The sequence below is a fragment of the Raphanus sativus genome, unplaced genomic scaffold (genome assembly GCF_000801105.2).
Source record: "Raphanus sativus cultivar WK10039 unplaced genomic scaffold, ASM80110v3 Scaffold0250, whole genome shotgun sequence".
NCBI lineage: Eukaryota > Viridiplantae > Streptophyta > Magnoliopsida > Brassicales > Brassicaceae > Raphanus > Raphanus sativus.
Window position 1 is genome coordinate 1 of NW_026615570.1, and position 18,406 is coordinate 18,406.

At 37.2% G+C, this 18,406-nt stretch overlaps 6 protein-coding genes and 1 pseudogene across 6 annotated transcripts; 3 read left to right on the top strand and 4 right to left on the bottom strand.

Annotated features, from left to right (window-relative positions):
• The first annotated feature begins 66 nt into the window (after nt 1–66).
• LOC130501660 (uncharacterized) lies at nt 67–2,176 on the top strand. Its single transcript, XM_056996493.1, has 6 exons — nt 67–144; nt 232–340; nt 542–929; nt 1,008–1,665; nt 1,750–1,805; nt 1,885–2,176. Exons 1-6 carry the CDS (start codon nt 102–104, stop codon nt 1,918–1,920), a joined length of 1,290 nt encoding a protein of 429 aa, XP_056852473.1. The 5' UTR covers nt 67–101; the 3' UTR covers nt 1,921–2,176.
• Nucleotides 2,122–3,573, bottom strand: LOC130501661 (ubiquitin-conjugating enzyme E2 3-like; annotated as a pseudogene).
• A 147-nt stretch (nt 3,574–3,720) lies between these two features.
• Nucleotides 3,721–7,215, top strand: LOC108862390 (delta-1-pyrroline-5-carboxylate dehydrogenase 12A1, mitochondrial). The gene is made up of 15 exons (XM_018636499.2): nt 3,721–3,963; nt 4,270–4,349; nt 4,454–4,557; nt 4,652–4,719; nt 4,795–4,966; nt 5,065–5,148; nt 5,230–5,334; nt 5,432–5,545; nt 5,634–5,765; nt 5,852–5,941; nt 6,027–6,116; nt 6,200–6,412; nt 6,504–6,614; nt 6,690–6,769; nt 6,838–7,215. Exons 1-15 carry the CDS (start codon nt 3,872–3,874, stop codon nt 6,974–6,976), a joined length of 1,674 nt encoding a protein of 557 aa, XP_018492001.1. The 5' UTR covers nt 3,721–3,871; the 3' UTR covers nt 6,977–7,215.
• Nucleotides 7,216–7,292: 77 nt separating this feature from the next.
• Nucleotides 7,293–9,027, bottom strand: LOC108862391 (probable inactive poly [ADP-ribose] polymerase SRO5). The gene is made up of 3 exons (XM_018636500.2): nt 8,312–9,027; nt 7,635–8,037; nt 7,293–7,546 (listed from the first exon to the last, which is right to left on the bottom strand). The coding sequence occupies exons 1-3, from the start codon at nt 8,788–8,790 to the stop codon at nt 7,436–7,438; spliced, it is 993 nt and encodes a 330-aa protein (XP_018492002.1). The 5' UTR covers nt 8,791–9,027; the 3' UTR covers nt 7,293–7,435.
• Nucleotides 9,028–10,250: 1,223 nt separating this feature from the next.
• Nucleotides 10,251–12,563, bottom strand: LOC108838486 (microtubule-associated protein RP/EB family member 1B). Its single transcript, XM_018611418.2, has 8 exons — nt 12,210–12,563; nt 11,684–11,752; nt 11,504–11,590; nt 11,306–11,412; nt 11,078–11,217; nt 10,927–11,003; nt 10,723–10,836; nt 10,251–10,626 (listed from the first exon to the last, which is right to left on the bottom strand). The coding sequence occupies exons 1-8, from the start codon at nt 12,315–12,317 to the stop codon at nt 10,450–10,452; spliced, it is 879 nt and encodes a 292-aa protein (XP_018466920.1). The 5' UTR covers nt 12,318–12,563; the 3' UTR covers nt 10,251–10,449.
• A 2,304-nt stretch (nt 12,564–14,867) lies between these two features.
• LOC108835304 (glutathione S-transferase U9) lies at nt 14,868–15,782 on the top strand. Its single transcript, XM_018608576.2, is given in 3 exon segments — nt 14,868–15,182; nt 15,185–15,349; nt 15,352–15,782. Coding segments are annotated over 3 exon segments (699 nt in total). The 5' UTR covers nt 14,868–14,914; the 3' UTR covers nt 15,618–15,782.
• Nucleotides 15,672–17,336, bottom strand: LOC108835303 (uncharacterized). The gene is given in 7 exon segments (XM_018608575.2): nt 15,672–16,100; nt 16,185–16,251; nt 16,333–16,443; nt 16,547–16,625; nt 16,627–16,703; nt 16,930–16,997; nt 17,085–17,336. Coding segments are annotated over 7 exon segments (816 nt in total). The 5' UTR covers nt 17,206–17,336; the 3' UTR covers nt 15,672–15,807.
• Between the last annotated feature and the right edge of the window lie 1,070 nt (nt 17,337–18,406).

Below are 18,406 nucleotides of genomic sequence, written 5' to 3' on the forward strand. Positions count from 1 at the left end.
AAAGTCATCTTTCTCCGCTCTCTCATAATTTCAAATTGAAAATCTTCAGTTTCTTCCCACTCCAAACAAAAACAAAAAGCTAAAGAAAATTCAGAGCATCAATGGAGAAATCAACGGAGAAGAGCGTGAGCTCCGTTACTTCTGGTAATTTTGATCTTAAACCTCCTTCTCTCTTAGATCGTCGATTCCCGTTTCAGTTATCGCGATTTATATATATTCTGATCGTAATAGGGAACTCAATCAACTCGAAGCTGAGGTATCCTCTCAGATCTGCTCTCAGATCCAAGGAAGGGAAGCCTCCTGTTCCCGATTTCTCAAGCGCCTCTTCAGCGCCCAGAAGGTACTCATCATAGTTTTGCACCAGAATCGCCTCCGATGAAATGACGATATTGTAGATCTGGTGTCGATGGTTAGGTTTAAGATTGTATGTTGCATCGCTAGGTTTACTGATTCGAACATTTCTCTTAGCTTTCAGTATCAGGATACGATGATAACATTCTCTTATGATTGTATTTGTGTGTTTGTGGTTTTGGATTCTCAGGGGACGAGTTGCATCTGCTGTTAGTCAGAGTACTACGGCGCTTGATCTTTCTGCTAAGAAGACTGTTGTTGATCGGGCCAAGCCACCGAGAAGAATGTCGATTCCTAACAAGGACTCGAGCAACTCTTCTGTTAGATCTGTCAGCAGCAGCGTCACTTCTTTGTCGGAGAGCAAGGCGAGGAGACCTCCTGGAGGCAGCAGCAATCCCAGGAGCTTGAATGTAACAACGCCTGTCTCTAGTAGTGTGATGAGATCAGGGGCGAGAAGAAAAGTTGAGGATTTGACTTCCTCTGCTTACTGGCTGGCGCATATCAAGCTCGCTGAATCAGTGGAGAAACACTCGGTCTCTCTTGGGTTTTTTAAGCTTGCTCTTCATGCAGGGTGTAAGGTAAAATGTTCGTTGGTTCTATGAAAGTTCTGATTGATTAACTCACTGGTTTTTGTGTGTGTGTGTTTTGGAATCTAGCCACTTGACAAGATGAAAGAGGAGTTGAAATCATACGCTGCTCGCAACAACATGGATGGGCTTGCTGATGCTGTTAAGGAACTTTCCGAGCTGTACTGTATCTCAGAGGAATCCAAGCAGACGCAAAAGGTCTCAGAGAGCACTTCTGTAGTGGCTGAAGAAACAGATGTTTCTCTGAAGAATGATGATGATGATGATGTCCAGAGTTCACTCTCCACTCCTGTAGCTTCCAACATCACATCAGAGATCATGAAAGAGGATGATGTTTCGCAAGATTCAGCTGTCATAGAAGAAGCCAAGGAGGAAGAGGTCTCAGAAAGCATCCCACAAGAAAGAACTAGGAGGTCTTTGGATGTAATCAGTGTGAACCAAGCGGATGTTCCAGAGGTTGTTCAAGGATCAGAAGATGGAGCTCCAGTTGTGACTGTTGCTCAACCTTCAGAGAAGAAACGTGCAAGCAGGAAGGAGACTGTTGCTAAGAACAGCCTGCCCGTGAAGACAAAGAAAGCAGTAGCTACCAACTCTGTCAATCCAAGGGCAGTTCCAGAAAACAAGGACAACAAGTCTCAGAAGAAACCTGAAAGGATCACTAAGCCAAGGACAAAGAAAGTTCAAGAAGAGACTAAGAAGTCCACCAAGAAACCTGCTGCTAAAGAAGGTAAAATAATTATATCAGACTGTGTTTTTGAAAGGTTGTGTTGCTCATTTATATATGGTGTTAAATGTTTTTTTTTTGGTATAGGTGGAGAAGTTAAACCTCTGAAGCAAATGAACAAAATGGAGAACAAAGAAAACTCTGTGAGTAAAATCTCTTTTTAGTTCAGAGGATCGAATCGCTTCTGTAACTAAATGACTAACACGAACTTGTTCACTGCAGGTTGATGTTGGTGCAGGAGAAGAAATCCAAGTTTGAATGAAGAACAGAGAAGCGTTTTTTTTTTCACATCTCAGTCAACTCTTTTTTTTTAAAAATCTTTTGGTTTGAATGCTTGTTCAAGGTACATAGTTGAAAACGCGTTCGTAAGTTTGGCTTGGAAGACAACAAATATTTTTATTTGCTTGCTTATGTAATTGTGTTCTGTTTTTTTTTTCTCGTCTCTTCATTTGAGATGTCTTTACTGTTGAAGTTCGTTTATTCATAGTCGTCAAATATATTTTGGATAAAACTATTTCGAATCTCCAATTACTACTACTCAGTAGTCAAAGACAAATTGAATCATATGATTATTATACATAGCTCTGCTCCACGGTCTCCATTACTTTCCTGTTTTATTCCCTTTTGTTCTGACTGAACAGCCTTGCAGCTTCTGAGTTTGCTGGCGAAGCTAGGGTTTGGGTCACAAAGCAGAGACTGTAGAAGAAAATAAGATCTTGGTTAGCTTATGCATAAATGCCATAATGGAGAAGACGCAATGTTGTAAGTCATGAACCTGGATTGATGTGAGTATTGCAGAAACATCGTATATCTGGACTCCAATGGGTTTGTAAGATATTCAAGCAAATGCTTCCATCAGCATAAACTGCACATAAGTTCACAAAACCAAAGTAAGTCGACCAAGCATTCGTATTTGGTCTTTAGCTATTTTGTTCAAGTAAATGATTGAGCTTACTGTTTGGATGAAACATCCGTGAAACAAACCGAACCACTGGTGGTTTGTTCGGGTAGTCCTCTGTGAACTGAAGAGTCAACTTGAAGGTACCTAAAGGTTACCATGAGTTTGGGTTAGTTTAGCTCATGAAACATGCTGGCTTGAAGCAATAAGACAGACTTTACCTCCATCCCATGGGACTGTCATTAGGTCTGCAAAGACAAATGAAGAATGAAATTCATTTATTGTTTGAAGCATATTGTAAGACAAACCAAAAGCACAGAAAATAATGGTGAAAGATTAGTACCCACCCAAAGATGAGAGCGTTCCAGAACATGGTATCGTTATCTTGAGGAGCACCAATTATCCCACGGGAGGATCTTTTCTGCAGTCTCTTGAAATCCCACAAGAGTCTTTATCTAGCCGGAGTCGCCATAGCTGGAATCGTTCTCAAATGTCGCAATACCAAACCGAAATTTTCAAAAGATATCAAGAATTCTCATTGATTCTCACTTGTGTGGTAGTAGTAATTTTCATTTCACATTTAGCCACGAACACATTCTTCCAAATTAATATTTTTATTAAGTTTATCATTTCAAGGAATTTATTAATTAGTGGTATAGCATAAAGACAAAACAAATACGTCAACACCCAAGCGGACGTGACTCAGCAAAGCTATCCCCATAAGATTTATGGATACTATCTTTTATTTACATCTATCTAAATCTGTTTAGTCTTTACAAATTTCATTTTTAAGAAATGATACAGTATTAACCTTCTTACTCCATTTCTATAATTAGAGGAGGTTTTTTTATTTTTTTTATCATGAGGTTTTTAATAAAAGAAAGAGAATATGGTTGATGATTCTTCCTCATGATGAGTCATCATATAAAAGCCAATTAAAAACTATGGCGTTTGAGCCGTAAATACTCTTAAATTAAGAGCAAATTTGTTCAAAACCCTTACAATAGCTAGATACCATTGGTTGGGGGGGAAAAAGTAAATTTGAAGGGGAGAATTTTGGGGGGAATTAGGGTAGGGGAAGCAAATATTGGAAAAGGGGAGTGTATAGAGTACAAATACTCTTAAATTAAAGGGGAACAATCGATAAATATCTAAGAATCATTTACGTAATTTCAATCAAAATCAATTAGTCTCCTTTATAGAAGCCAATCACTCAGTTACACCACAAACCAATCTCTAGTAGTATCCTTAAAAAAAAAAAAAACGTCTCTGAGTTTCATCTCTCTCTCCGTCTCTTTTGGATCTTAAGCAATGTTCAGAGTCTTGGCGAGCAGAGGACTGAGAGCTAAGTCTCTCTGTGACAACAAATCCTCGAGCTTTCTTGCCCCTTTCACCTCTTCCAGGTTTGATCTCGCCAAAGCGTTGTCTTTTTTCTTCTTTCTTTTTAAGATGGTTCTTCGCCTTTTTGGTTTGCATGTTTTTTTCTTTTTGCCCTTAACAGTCTCAGTAAAGATTTAATTAAAAGTAAAATTAAAAAGACAAAAACTTTTAGCAAGTTGATGTTTTTAAAAAAACCTGAGATTTGGTCTTTTGTTTACATGATCGAGTTTCCGCATCTGACTGTGTTTTGATGTAATGAAGATCGTCTTGTCTGATTACCGTTGACATATAAAATTATAAGGTTCCTGATTTGATCTGCTTTTTTGCAGATGGAATCATTCCATACCTTTTGCTACGGTAGATGCGGAGGAGATATCTGGTGCTCACCCTGCTGAAGTACAGAGCTTTGGTACTGTGTCCACTTCTCATTGATTGCTCATTTGCAAAGTCATGTAACTGTTTTCAATTGCTATTTGTGGAATCTCTGAGATCTATTTTCGTTTGTATATATAGTGCAAGGGAAGTGGATAGGATCTTCGAACTACAACACGCTTCTGGATCCTCTCAATGGAGAACCTTTCATTAAAGTTGCTGAAGTGGAGGAATCAGGAGTTCAGGTGTGGAGAGATCCCTCCCTCCATTAATCGTAAAGCCAACATTGGTATCTTTCACATTTCTAACTTTTATGTTTCCTCTGTTATTATGTTGCAGCCGTTCGTTGAGAGCTTAGCACAGTGTCCGAAACATGGTCTGCATAACCCTTTCAAATCTCCTGAGAGGTAATTTAAGAAGTTTTTTTTTTTCATTTTTGCTTTATACAATATAGTAAAACCTATGGTCATTGCTCTCTGCAGATATCTTTTATATGGAGATGTGTCGACAAAGGCAGCTCATATGCTCGCCTTACCTAAGGTATCTGATTTCTTCACGAGGTTGATTCAAAGGGTTGCTCCTAAGAGCTACCAGCAAGCTGCTGGAGAAGTCTTCGTCACACGTAAGTTCTTAGAGAACTTTTGCGGCGATCAGGTTCTTGAAAATCTCCATACTATTTTTTTTATAATGTTGTTGGTTCATTGTTGTCACTTATAGAATATTTTGATTAATGAGTCTGCTACACTTATCAGGTGCGTTTCCTAGCACGGTCTTTTGCAGTACCTGGGAATCACCTTGGGCAGCAAAGTAATGGCTACCGCTGGCCTTATGGTCCTGTAAGTTATTTTCTTAAGGATGCTTTGTAACTTGTGACTATTCTGTTCTCTGCTTTGTTTTTGACCTCTTTATGTTGGCAGGTGACGATTGTTACACCATTCAATTTCCCACTAGAGATTCCACTACTTCAGCTGATGGGGGCTTTGTACATGGGTAACAAACCTCTTCTTAAAGTGGACAGCAAGGTATGTACTTACTTAATATCATCTCGGAACACATATAAAACTTAATTCATATTCTCTTTTTTCATGATTTTGTTTTAAAATGTTTTACTTTGGACAGGTGAGCATTGTAATGGAGCAAATGATGCGGTTGCTTCACTACTGTGGTTTACCCGTTGAAGATGTTGACTTTATTAATTCCGATGGCAAGACTATGAACAAGATATTGCTAGAGGTTCGTGTTCCGGAAACACACAAGTCTATTGTCTGTCTCCATTTTTTTCTTAAACTGAGCTGAATCCATGTTTTTGCGTATTTTGTAGGCGAATCCAAGGATGACTCTCTTCACGGGTAGCTCTAGAGTAGCTGAAAAGTTGGCACTTGACCTCAAAGGTCGGATCAGACTAGAAGATGCTGGATTTGATTGGAAAGTCTTGGGACCAGATGTTCAGGAGGTTCCTTACTATATATATACATAAACTTCCTATTTCTATTTTTGATGTGATTGTAACTTTTTTGACCCTGTGTTCTCTAATGTCAGGTTGATTATGTTGCATGGGTATGTGATCAAGATGCATACGCCTGCAGTGGACAGAAGTGTTCTGCACAGTCTATACTTTTTGTGCACGAGGTTGGTTTGATATCCTAGTTTTTTAACTGCCTTTGGATCATTTTGGGTTACTTCCAGTTTCTAAATTTGTCTTTTTTTCTTCCAGAACTGGTCAAAAACCCCTCTTCTTTCCAAGTTGAAAGATCTTGCAGGAAGACGCAAGCTGGAAGACTTGACCATCGGTCCTGTCCTAACAGTAAGTTTCATAATTTGCTTTAGTCATCCGATGAGATTGTATCATTATTAACACTACTCCTTGATATTACTGTTTTAAAAAAGTTTACAACAGAGGCAATGTTGGAGCACATGGAGAATCTGCTTAAGATTCCAGGCTCAAAGCTACTCTTTGGTGGGAAACCATTGAAGAACCACTCTATTCCTTCTATCTACGGAGCTTTGGAGCCCACCGCAGTTTATGTTCCCATTGAAGAAATCTTGAAGGACAGTAAAACCTACGAACTCGTCACCAAAGAGATCTTTGGACCGTTTCAGGTAATAATATCATTTTCTTAACCTCTGTGAATGAGATCTGTGTGATAATAAAACGTAAGCTTTGTGTTTCTGGGATCTGATGTGTCTCCAGATTGTAACGGAATACAAAAAGGATCAACTTCCTCTTGTGTTGGATGCTTTGGAGAGGATGCACGCTCATCTAACTGCTGCTGTTGTTTCAAACGACCCCATCTTTATCCAGGCAAATCCTTTTGCCACCATTAATCAATCAATCTCTTCTTCTCAAAGATGATAACGATGTAACGAATGCGTGCAGGAAGTGATAGGGAACACGGTGAATGGGACTACATATGCTGGACTCAGAGGAAGAACAACCGGAGCTCCTCAGAATCACTGGTGAGATTAACAACTTTCCTTGTTTGTGAAAGAAAAAGCTAGATGCTCATAATTATATATAAACACAGGTTTGGACCTGCTGGGGATCCAAGAGGAGCAGGGATAGGAACACCAGAGGCAATAAAGCTGGTGTGGTCATGCCACAGAGAGGTCATCTATGACTATGGTCCTATTCCACATGGTTGGGAACTTCCTGCATCTACTTAAAATGAGCGCATGAGAGAGAGAGCACTATGTTTGCTGTATTACCCAATAAAAGTGAGAGTTTTTGTAGTTTACCTACCTCTCTACTGGTTTGTAGTTTCAGAGTATTGAGTGTGGGGGAGGCATAACAACAACTTTTGAATCAGGAAATAAAAGCGTTGGCTTAGTTAGTCAACGGCTGAGAGGCTGATTATCATCATTGTAAAACTTTACTGAATCTTAATGATGTTTTTTTTCTTCTTTTTTTTCATTTTAGATCCGTTTTTTCAATTGTTTTTGTTGTTCAAAGTATAGTAAAGTTATACTCTAAAGTAGTCTATTGAAAAAAGAATAAAATTTCGTCACTATCATGGAAAAAGACAAACAGCAGCAGACTCCTCTATGTTTTTTACACATACAAATCTCTGAGCCGGTCTTGATCCTTTGTGATGCTGTGTGATATCTCTCTCGGCAATGGAGTTTTCAACGTTGTTGTACTTTATGTCCTAAAGTTTTGATGATATGAACAAGCAGTTTGTCTCCTGTTACTCTTCTTACTCGTTGTATTAGTTCGCTCCGCGAGATTCTCATGTCCTGTTGTATGCAAAAGGAAGCAACAATTAGAATGTGTGACAAATTTACATGAAATGGAAGAAGAAGAAGAAGACAAGAGAGCACTTACTTGCTGATCTCTATAGTGTTTTTGAATGATGAATATCTGAGAAGGAGGTAGGAACTTCGATAATGCTTTGATCAGTACAGGAAATGGCATCCATGGCGATCTCAATCTTCTTGGCGATTGGTTTTGGTTTTGGTTTTGGTTTTGGTTTTGCTTACGGTTGAAGTTAAACGGAGTTTTGATGCAGACAAGAAACTCAGGCAAGACGTGTGTGTTCATGTGTGTGCTCCACACGATATACTTCTTCGGAGAAGCTAAATCATCTACACCAGAATCAAACTCTGGTGAGCTAGGACACGACTGAGTCGAGCCTCGTGGAACAACCTCCGACTTTCCAAGTATAACTCTCGAAAGCAGTAAGAATCTCATCCCATCTTCTTCTGAGTCCGCAGCTGAATCCTTCACACTAGAAACACACAAACAGTAAGACCAGTGAAACTAGTGTTGGTCCATTTCTTAATTATACAGAACTATTAATTATATTTTATAAAAATATAATTAATTATTTAAATTTAAAATAAATTTATATTTTTAGATTTAAAAATATTGTTATTTTTGGTCCAGTTCAAGATTTTCTGCTCATATCTTGAATAATATTTCCAAGAATTTATTATTAATTTTTTATTTTGGTAAAAAGCTTTTCAAGAATTAATGAGAGATTGAGAGAGATCTAAGTTTACCATTCACGAAGCGCATTATCCGGGGACAGATACAAGCCACGACCATAAGATCCGTCGTTACTCGGCTGGCTAAACCCGTATTCCAAAACAGACTTCAACTCTGTTTTCGTGACGGCGCACCAACCGTATTTGACTCTGCTCCCCACGCCGCCGCCTTCTTCACCGACGTGTTTCATCTCCACCGCCTCTTGAAAAACCTGGAAGGACTTGAGCTTTGCACGAGCCCCGAGGGTTCCAAACCCGTTTCTGAGGATGGAGAGGAGCTGGCATTGGTCTCCACCAAGCCCAGACTTACAGTTTCGGTAGATTAGATCGTAAGCCTTGTCGCCTTCGAGCAGCTCCACAAGCCCGTATTCCTCGGCGAAAGACGGTCTTGGTTGATGATCATAAGCATCACAGCTTCCAGATTCAGATATCGTTGATCCTTCTTGCTCTGAATCTAGACTAGCTTGCAACGACTCGGTTCTTGCGTAATCCATTGGAATACAAAAGAAGAATCAATCCGTGTAGAACACGATACTGAATCTAAATATTTAACCTCTGAATGGTCTCTCGTGTTAATTAGTTTGATAAGAAAGCAGAAGAACTCCAAATATAAGCAAAAAAAAAAAAAAAAAAGAAAGCAGAAGAACTTGAGCTCCAAGTGCAAATATATAAGGAAGGAATTACAGAAATGGAAAGTGGGGGAAGAACCGTCTTTGGTTACTGTAATCCGCGGTGATGCATTTGTTTATATATTTATAGGAAAGTCTTTTAAATCTAAAAACACAGAAGTCCTTTTGTCCTTTTCTACGTGGAGAAGACGTAAACAAAGTTTAAACACGCACTATTATAAATATAAATGATCTCTTTTTTATTACAAGAAAAAAAAAACTAAAAAGAGAAAGATTGTGTTGATGTACCTATTATAAAAATAAATGAATTATTTATTTAAAATTTAAGAAAGGAAAAAGAGAGATTGTTCAAGTTGTACAACTAGCTACGTCAGGTTTTGTCAACCGCTAGCTGTTTCTTTTTCTTCCGCGGGTCGATACCGTGTTGGAGTCAGCAGGTTGGTTGATAGTAACAAGACGAAAATACCCTTTCGATAACGTGGGCTGGATACTATGAGTAGAAGGTGAAATAATGACGAATACTGTATTACTTGTACTTTCAGATTAAACCATCTTTAAACCACCTCCGTTATAGAGATTAAATTGTTGATCCAATATGTTCTTTTATAACAGATGAATGCTATATTTATCTTCATAAATAAGGAAATGTTATTTTCTCCCCTAAATATAAACATAAATATAGTATTTTCCTATTATACAAGAACACATTAGACAAAAAAAATTATTTCTATTTTTTTTTTCTATTTTAAAGATTTCTATTATAGAGGTGGGTTAGAAACGCCCTAACATTATACCGAGAACTCAGAAGCCACGAGCGGCCCACGTTTTATACATCCCCTGACCGACACCACCATTTTTTTTGTTTCTTTCTTTTAAAGCAATCGAAAGCTCTCTTCAGGTCAAATGTTTTGGATTTTACGAATCTTATACAAGTCCATGACTTCACATAATCTGATTTGGTTATTTACTATTGGGCAACACTGATGGGGACAATGTTTTCTAAATGGCCCATTTTATGCGGTTTTCAAATCAATGGGAATAACCAAATTTACCTCCCTGTGCTTCATGAGTGCTTATGGATAAGAATAAAAGCTTCATGCAGAGACTTGAATACCTTTACTTGTATTCTATAAGATAATGATTATTTAATTGTTTTTACCCACCTCTAATAATACAATGTAGCAACTGATAACGTTTTTATGTTTCTTTTTTCCCATAGATTTAGATGGCTTACATTTTTCCAACTGATAGTCAATCTTAATGGCTCACAAACTTTTTCTTTCCTCCAAATATATTTAGATGGACACAAAACGCTGTGATACAAAGATAAACCAAATTGGACCATCTTTTTAAATGGAGAAAGGAACAGAGTTTGGGACGCTTCATTTAAAACCGAATAACCGGTTAGAGTAACTTGAGTATTGTGCAAACACTAATCTTCTAAGACAAGGCAATGTGCAGTCATTGTCCTCTACTTTGAAACTCGTCTTTTTTTTTTTCTTTTTCGGTTAGAAATCACAACTTTTAAGTCTGAGTCTTTGCTTCTTCTGCTCCGTCTTCTTCTTCTTCTTCTTCTTCTTCGTTTCCTTCTTCTTCCTCAGCCTCAAGACCTAGAGACTCGATTAGGCACTCTTGAGCTTCCTCTAGTGCTGATTCATTTGCATCTGTTGCATATAATATCTTCTTAACCGCTACCACTATCTGCACAATATTGTCGGTTTCCAAAACAAGTACATATGTTATATCATATTCTCAAAGATTTTTGAGGGAAACAAGGAAATTGCTATTGACATGTACCGGAAGATCATCGAGTTCAGGAGTCTGACAGAGTATCTCTATATCCCTGAGCTTAGAGAAGTAAAAATCCCTTTCCTTTTCCAAGAGATCCACCGAGACCTTGACATCTTCAAGCTGGTTAATGCGAAAGAAAAGTTTTATTACAGGTTTCTTTTTCATCATTTAATCTGAAGAAGCAAGAGACTGATTAGAGATGATAATTACCTCCTTGGACAGAGCTTGCACTTCGGCTGATGAGTTGCTCCCACCTCCAGTTGCTAGTGATCTTGCTTGCTTGGGACCTATAGCAGTTAGAATTTTCGAACAAAGATTGAGAAAGTGGATAGAGAGGGAAGCTAAAATTTAAATGGCTGACCAGTTGGTTTGCTGGAAGTAGTGACTGGAGGAGGAGGTTGATGCGTATTGTTTGTTTGCAGTGACTTTGAGACCTTACTGGTCCCCTTTACGCTTTTCTCTTTGCCACCTCTTGATCTTCTTTCTACTGGATTGTAATTCCTACAATGATGAAACCAAGCGGAGTAAGAGACTTTTGCTTTGATAATTAGAGTGAGAAGAGCAGGTAGCAACTAAAAAGAATGCATACTCGTTCATAATGCCGCCATTGATAGAATCACAAAAACGTTTCAGCCATTGCAGAAACTCCAAGTTGTCTAGTGGTCGACCTTTGACAAGCCTGTTGACTTCCAATGGCTGGATTGTTGAAGGTGTATATTAGCTCTCACATGATCTTCTTTTTATCACAAGCAAAATGTATTGTATGATTTAAAGAATAAAAAATTACCTTTGTGATTTTCAGTTTGGTGAAGACTTCTTGCATGACTTTGTAGTTTTGAATCATCTCGTACTCGTTCTTCGCCGCAAAATTAACCTGAAAAGTTGAAAGATTTAGAATTGCTCTGCAGAAGAAGCAAGAAAAAAACAAGAGATACCGATTTGAAAGTAATAAACATTGATCACAGACCTTGTGCATAGGCACAACTCCAGGAAAGGTCATGTCCAACATTTGGCATTGAACAGCACCTGATGCAACCTTTACCATAACAAACAATAAGCCACACTTAAGATTAAACACATTCTCACAAGCAAAAGTGAAAGTGAAAAGATCAATTACAACAGTTTCAATGCCTACTTACAAGAATAGAAATCAAACAAGTAAAAAAAAAAAATCTTAATAGTAGTGACCCTTGAAGCCTTTTTCAATATCAAAGGCATACAAAGTATCAAACTTGACAAATCTATCTTATTACACAACATAAACTCCAAGTAACACTTTTCTGTAAAGCCCAAAAAAAAAAACTGATGTATCAGAGAGCCAATGTAATTGAATCTTAACAAGCAAATTGCACCAAGATCAAAACTTGCACATTTTTACTCAAAAACCGATCTTCATAACCCACCACCGACATCATCAAAAACAAAGCGAAAGGCACGTCCTTTTTTTATCAGAATCTGCCATTGAAACACACACATGCAATCAAGCTTTTTACCTCTTCGATGCGAGAGAGATTGAGATGAAGGCGGTCATTGATCCAACCGAGAATCTCGTTTCGTCCAATGAAGTAAGCACTGTCCATCATCCCAATGTTCGTCGCCATCTTCTCTAACGAATTTTAAAAAAAAGTTACCTCCTTTTTTCTCCTCTGTTGGGAAAACTCAGATGCAACTGCGATGATGATGATCGAAAGAAAAAAAAAAAGAGTTTAAAGAGAGAATCAAATGGGGGTTAGGTGAAACGAAACGAAACTGAAAAAGAAAGAATTTTTCTTTCTATTTATAAAAATAGAAAATTTGATTCGATCCGTTAATAAGAAGAGAAACTGATGCAGAGAAAAGGACGGCGAGCGAATGAAACAGCGAGGAATGAGAAAAAGTGTTAAATAATTTATTTTATTTAAAAACTTATTTTAGTCGTTACGATGTCTCTCGCGTGAACTCGTTTTTTTTTATTTTACTTAGAAGTTTTGCTACATATTTTTTTATTTTATATAATATACTTTTGCGTGGTCAGAACTTATAAGCATTAGAAAATTTATCTGTGATTAAACTAAAGATAATTCAATATTACTAGATACACATCATTTGATCGCTGCGGAAAACTTTAGGGGTGTATTCAACTGAGAGTTTCAGGTGATCTATATCTTATTAAAACAGAAACATTCTGTTGGACCTAACATTTATTTTGTAAGTTTTTTAAATTAAATACATCTTTTACTTTATAGTTAAACCTACATTAAATCAACTAATGTTACTTTCTTTATACTACTATCCATGTTCCAAACAATATACTTATTTCTTTGTACTACTATCAATGTTCCAAACAATATATTTTTTATACTACTATCAATGTTTTCAGACAATACAATAATTAATCTTAGTTATTTTATATCTATCATTTTCTCTTTAGAATTTTGTAGAAACATCATAATTTCATAAATTGCAAAATAATAAACTTTAAAATTTGGATTATAAGATTACAAATTATGAAACTATTACAATTTAAATCCAATTAGATTACATATCGGTCATCCATCAGTTCAATCGGTTAGTCTCGAGGTTTAGTGATTTTTTTAATATGAATATTTTAAAAACCAAAATTGAATTGTCAGATCTCCGGATTAACGGGTATAATCACAATCGGGTTGAATTTAAAAACACTGATTTAAATGCAAAAATATTTTTAAATACACACTCTTTAAAAATTATCAAAATATTTGTTAAGTTATTAGTGAAATTTTTTATCGTAAAAATATTCCGCGCTTCCAAAGCGCGGGTCAAAATCTAGTTTGTATTAAATGACAAATTCATTGTTATTCAAACATGAATTTTAAAAAACTCATTTAAAATCCATTGTTATTGAAATTTGACATTTCGTAAAGTACTATGAAATCCACTGTTATTGAAAATATTTTAAGTTATGAAATTTTAAAGTTCTGAGGTGATTTTAGGGTGTTTGAGTGGAGTTTTTTAGTTAAAAAGAATAAAAATCAAATCTCATTATTTTAGGTGATATTCTAGAGTAGTTTAACAAAAATCACCTAAATCTCTCCAACTTATTAAAATCATCTAAAACTCCATTAAAAATCAAATCACATCAAATGCTAAATTGAATACATCTCCTTAGATTGTTGAATATTAAACTATAGTAAATAAATAAACTATATCAGATTTCAAAAAAAAAAAAAACTATATCGGATTAGTCATGCGTTGAAAGAGACATTTTCTTTATTTTAGTGTATGCACCTGGGAAAGATGCATTAACTTCTTGGTTTGTTTCGGTTACAGCTAATGTCAGTTCACAGTTATGACGATGCTGGTTTTGGTTCTTTTTTGGACTCTGTAATTTATGTAACGCCTTCACGGGGGATGCCTTTCCTTTATGTAGCAACATGGTTTTAATATTATACACTTCTTTCATTTCTAGGAAACATATCTTTTTTATTTTCCAACTGAGATTTTTTGGGTGAGATCTCAAATTTTATTGTTGCACATCTCCCACGTCCGAACATACAGTCAAGTTCACTGTTTTTTCTGTGATTTGATGTTATAACATAATTAACCAAAAAAAATAATAATTCGATTTTTAGTGAGAGGTTAAAACGAGATAGGAAGAGAAATGAAAAAAAAAGAGAGAGAAAATGTTTTTTGTTAGACAGTGAATTTGTATTTTTAATGTATATATGGGGCAATTTCCTACAAATTAACCATGCATTTAACATACTATTTTGATATTTAAAATTTGTTAACCGGTTACAACAACTTGATAATTGTTCTAAAAAAAACACTTCATAATAACCAGAGGCAAAAAAAAAGAGGAAGCCTAATTAGTCATGGTTGTTTCTTTTTGTTTTTGACCGTTCGATTTTCATCACTTCGCGCTATATTGGTGGATTTCAATAGGGAAGTGTCGTTAATATTTTAACTAAAGTAACTATGAACATTAGTGAAACACATACAACTTTGTATTATACAAGATTACTTACAAAATGTTTATTTTGTCAATGTTTCTAAACTATGTACATTTAAAGAAAAAAAAAGGAAGCAAAATCAACCAAGCAAGTAAGAGATTGATGGACAAGGTTCTTTGACCGATCTATATATTAAGCTTTTGTCTTTATCCTTTTTTTCCACCACTTGGTTTAGACTATAAAGTCTATGATTGAAGCAATACTACTTGGATCCAAAGAAAAACAAAATGGAAGAAGAAACTGATAACAAAGTGATACTCCATGGAACATTCATGAGTCCTTACAGCAAAAGGGTTGAGTTAGCCCTCAAGCTTAAATCCATACCTTACCTATTCGTTCAAGAAGATCTCCACAACAAGAGCCAAACCCTTCTCCGACACAACCCGGTTCACAAGAAGGTTCCGGTTCTCCTCCACAGAGGTAAACCGATCTCTGAATCCTTGTTTATCATTGAATACATCGACGAAACGTGGAGAAACGGTCCACAACTATTGCCACAGACCCTTACAGAAGATCTAAAGTCCGGTTTTGGGCCAGCTACATCCAGTTACATCTTTTCGATGCGGTGATGAAAGTGGTGAAAACCGAAGGAGAAGAGCAAGAGAGAACTCTCGCAGAGGTGAAGGAGACGCTGAGCATCATAGAGAAAGAAGGCCTCAAGGAAATTTCTCGGAGACTGATGGTAAACCTACCGTGACTGACGAGACCATGAGCCTCGTTGACATTGTGATGTGCACTTTGCTTAGCCCTTACAAGGCACACGAAGAAGTTTTGGGTGTGAAGATCGTCGACCCAGAGACGGTTCCTGGTGTCTATGGTTGGCTCAATGCTATTAACGAAACCGATGTGGTCAAAGATCTAAGTCCTCCTTATGAACAAGTCCTAGAGATTCTCAGGGCTTTCAGACACACGTCTCTGTCCCATTCCTAAGTTTTGCATCGTTTGTGTTTGTTTGATGTAAGTTTCATTTCTCTAAAATTCGGATTTGTAAGTAACGTCTACTAAGTCATTGTACCTTAATCCGTTCTTGCAACATTTTATTTAATGCAAATAATAAACCGATCCAATTAAGTACCGGTACAATGTCAAACCAAACAAACAAGAAGGTGCATAGAGGACACTAGCGAGACGATGGTACCAACTCTGAGGAACGATGATTGGCTTTAGTGCCTCTACGGTTCCAGATTGAAGTTGTCTCAATGAGCTTGAAGGGGACAAGCCTCCTCTCCCGCTTGCTTAGCTTCTTCTTGCAGTTGTGAACCTTGAGCTTGGCAATCTCAGCTTCTTCCTCTGGAGTCGTCTCTCTAACTACGACAGTTAGACGACACTCTGGTCTTATCATCACCCCGGATTTTCCTTTTCCATGGATAGATATCCGTTTCTTGAAGAGTCCCTTCCCAACAAACGCTTCCGCTGCATCATCACATACCAAAAGGCTTAGACAAAAGAAAAACCGTTCCTTAACATAGAAGAAACCCAAGGGTTCAGAGTACATACCAATGATGAGACGGTCAGGATCTAGTCCATGGTTATGAGAAGCATTAGCTCGGGCGGCGTGGATAACCTGTATGACAATGGGTTTTAATTTGTACTACTAATAGAAACGAGATATCTGTTTCAAACTCAGGTCTGAGAGATTGATTACCCGGTACACGGTATGGGAAGCCCGTTTAACTGTGACTTGGAGTTGCATCAGAGCATCTTCAACGCGCATACCACGTACTAGCGCTGCAACTAGGTTGACCTTCTTAGGACTCTGAAACAAGCAAACAAAATTGAGTTTAGAGCCTGGAAGCAATTAGAAATACGAAAAATGAAGCTGGAAAGCGGATTCTGTTCAAGAGTCAGAGAACACAGACCTGCTTAATGGCCTTGAGTACAGCCTGCACTTTCTTACGCTTAGGGATAATCTTCTGCTCATCTTCTTCTTCTTTTCCAACCCAACAGAGCTGGAGATGACAAAGGTGATGAAACAGGCTCTTCACCAGCCTTGAGTTTTCTTGACGTCGAAATCCCCTGAAACCATACAACATGATCCCATCACTTTCACTCCCAAAAAAAGTAGAGACTCCTAACTAAGGTTTTACTAGAGTTGCATAGTTCCAAAAGATAACAGATATTGGCATGATCCTCCCACTACGACACACTCTCACTTCCCCTCTTTCAATATCCTAAATCGTTCAAATATGGAACTGCTCATGCAAAGCAAGCTCTGCTCAAAGAGGAAACACGAATGCATTACCACTTGCTGTAGATAATGATGCAGTGGTGTTGAGGTGTAGGTTGGTCTCAAGAGACCCTGCAAGTAACCTGAAACACAAAACACAACAGCATCCATACAAATCAACAAATCACACATATGGATTCAGATGAGCAAATGAGCAAAAAAGCATTCACCTTTTGAGAAAGGGGACTCCAAACTACGAGCTGAAGAGTAATTGGCTGTGGAGACGTTACTGTTCGTCACTCTTCTCGCAACTTGACGAATTAACTGTAGATTCCTCTGCCAACCCGCCATTGTTTTTCCTGAGAAAAAACCTCTTCTACAAACGCAAAGGATTACGAATCAGAAAGAAAGTTGAAAGCTTGGCTCGTTCCGATTAAAATCATGCAAATCAATCGGAACATCTAGGGTTTATCAATCGGAGAGCTAACCTGTGAAAATGAGCAACTCAGAGAGAGAGACAGAGCTCGAGGCGGCGCACAACGACAATGAAACATGTTTTCGTATTTTTGGGCTTTTTATTAATGGGCTCAACCCGGATTCGTTCCGCGGGCCCATCTGGTTTAGCTATATTTTGAGAAATTTGGTTTATCTCGGTTCGGGTTGGGTAGATCATTCAGAGTTCAGACAAGTTGCTATGGCGATAGCCGATAGGCCGATTGGTCAAACGACTACTTACTCTGGTTTAGCTGTATTTTGAGAAATTTGGTTTATCTCGGTTTAGGTTGGGTTGGATTGCTTTTAGTTTGACGTGGGTGTAGATCAATCAGACAAGTTGGCGGCGAGATGGGCCGATTGGCAAAACGACTGCTTACTCACCCCTCCTCCTTCAATCTTTCTTGTCTGTAAAATTGGACCCCATGTTGCCTACCATCACGTTTTTTTGTTTCCGTTATTAGATAAAATTTATTTATCACATTCAATATGCTTTTTATCCTCTTCCCTTTTCTTGACTAGTGCCAAATAAATAATCTTCCATTTTTTTCTTCATCTTTATTGAGATATAAGATGTTGCTTTGTTCAATCAAACTAATTATTTTAAATGATTATGTCATATGACTATTGGGCAATTTTAGCCTCGATCCTTTGCTTAGGGTCTGGATTGCTTGTCAACCTTATTCCGTTTGATGAAATTATAAGATAATTGAAATGAATGCAAAAGAAACTATAAAAGACATTGGAAACAGAAAGAAATATATGGATAAATCATCACTTGCATTTTATCAGACGTTTTTCCAAATCCTAAATAGGTTAACAATTTTATAGAAGAGACTATGTATGAAGTTATTACCGAGTAGGTTTTGTCTTGTTAAAATTTGGGCGATAAATATGAATATGTGTGTATGTATTATTTGTAAATGTGTATATAGTTGTATAATTGTACCGTCCACTAAATAATATAGAACATTATCTAAAAATTCTAAAAACAAAAGAATTCCAATGGGTAGAACCTCCGTTAGAAATGAGATGGTCTAAAACGACACCAATTGATGTC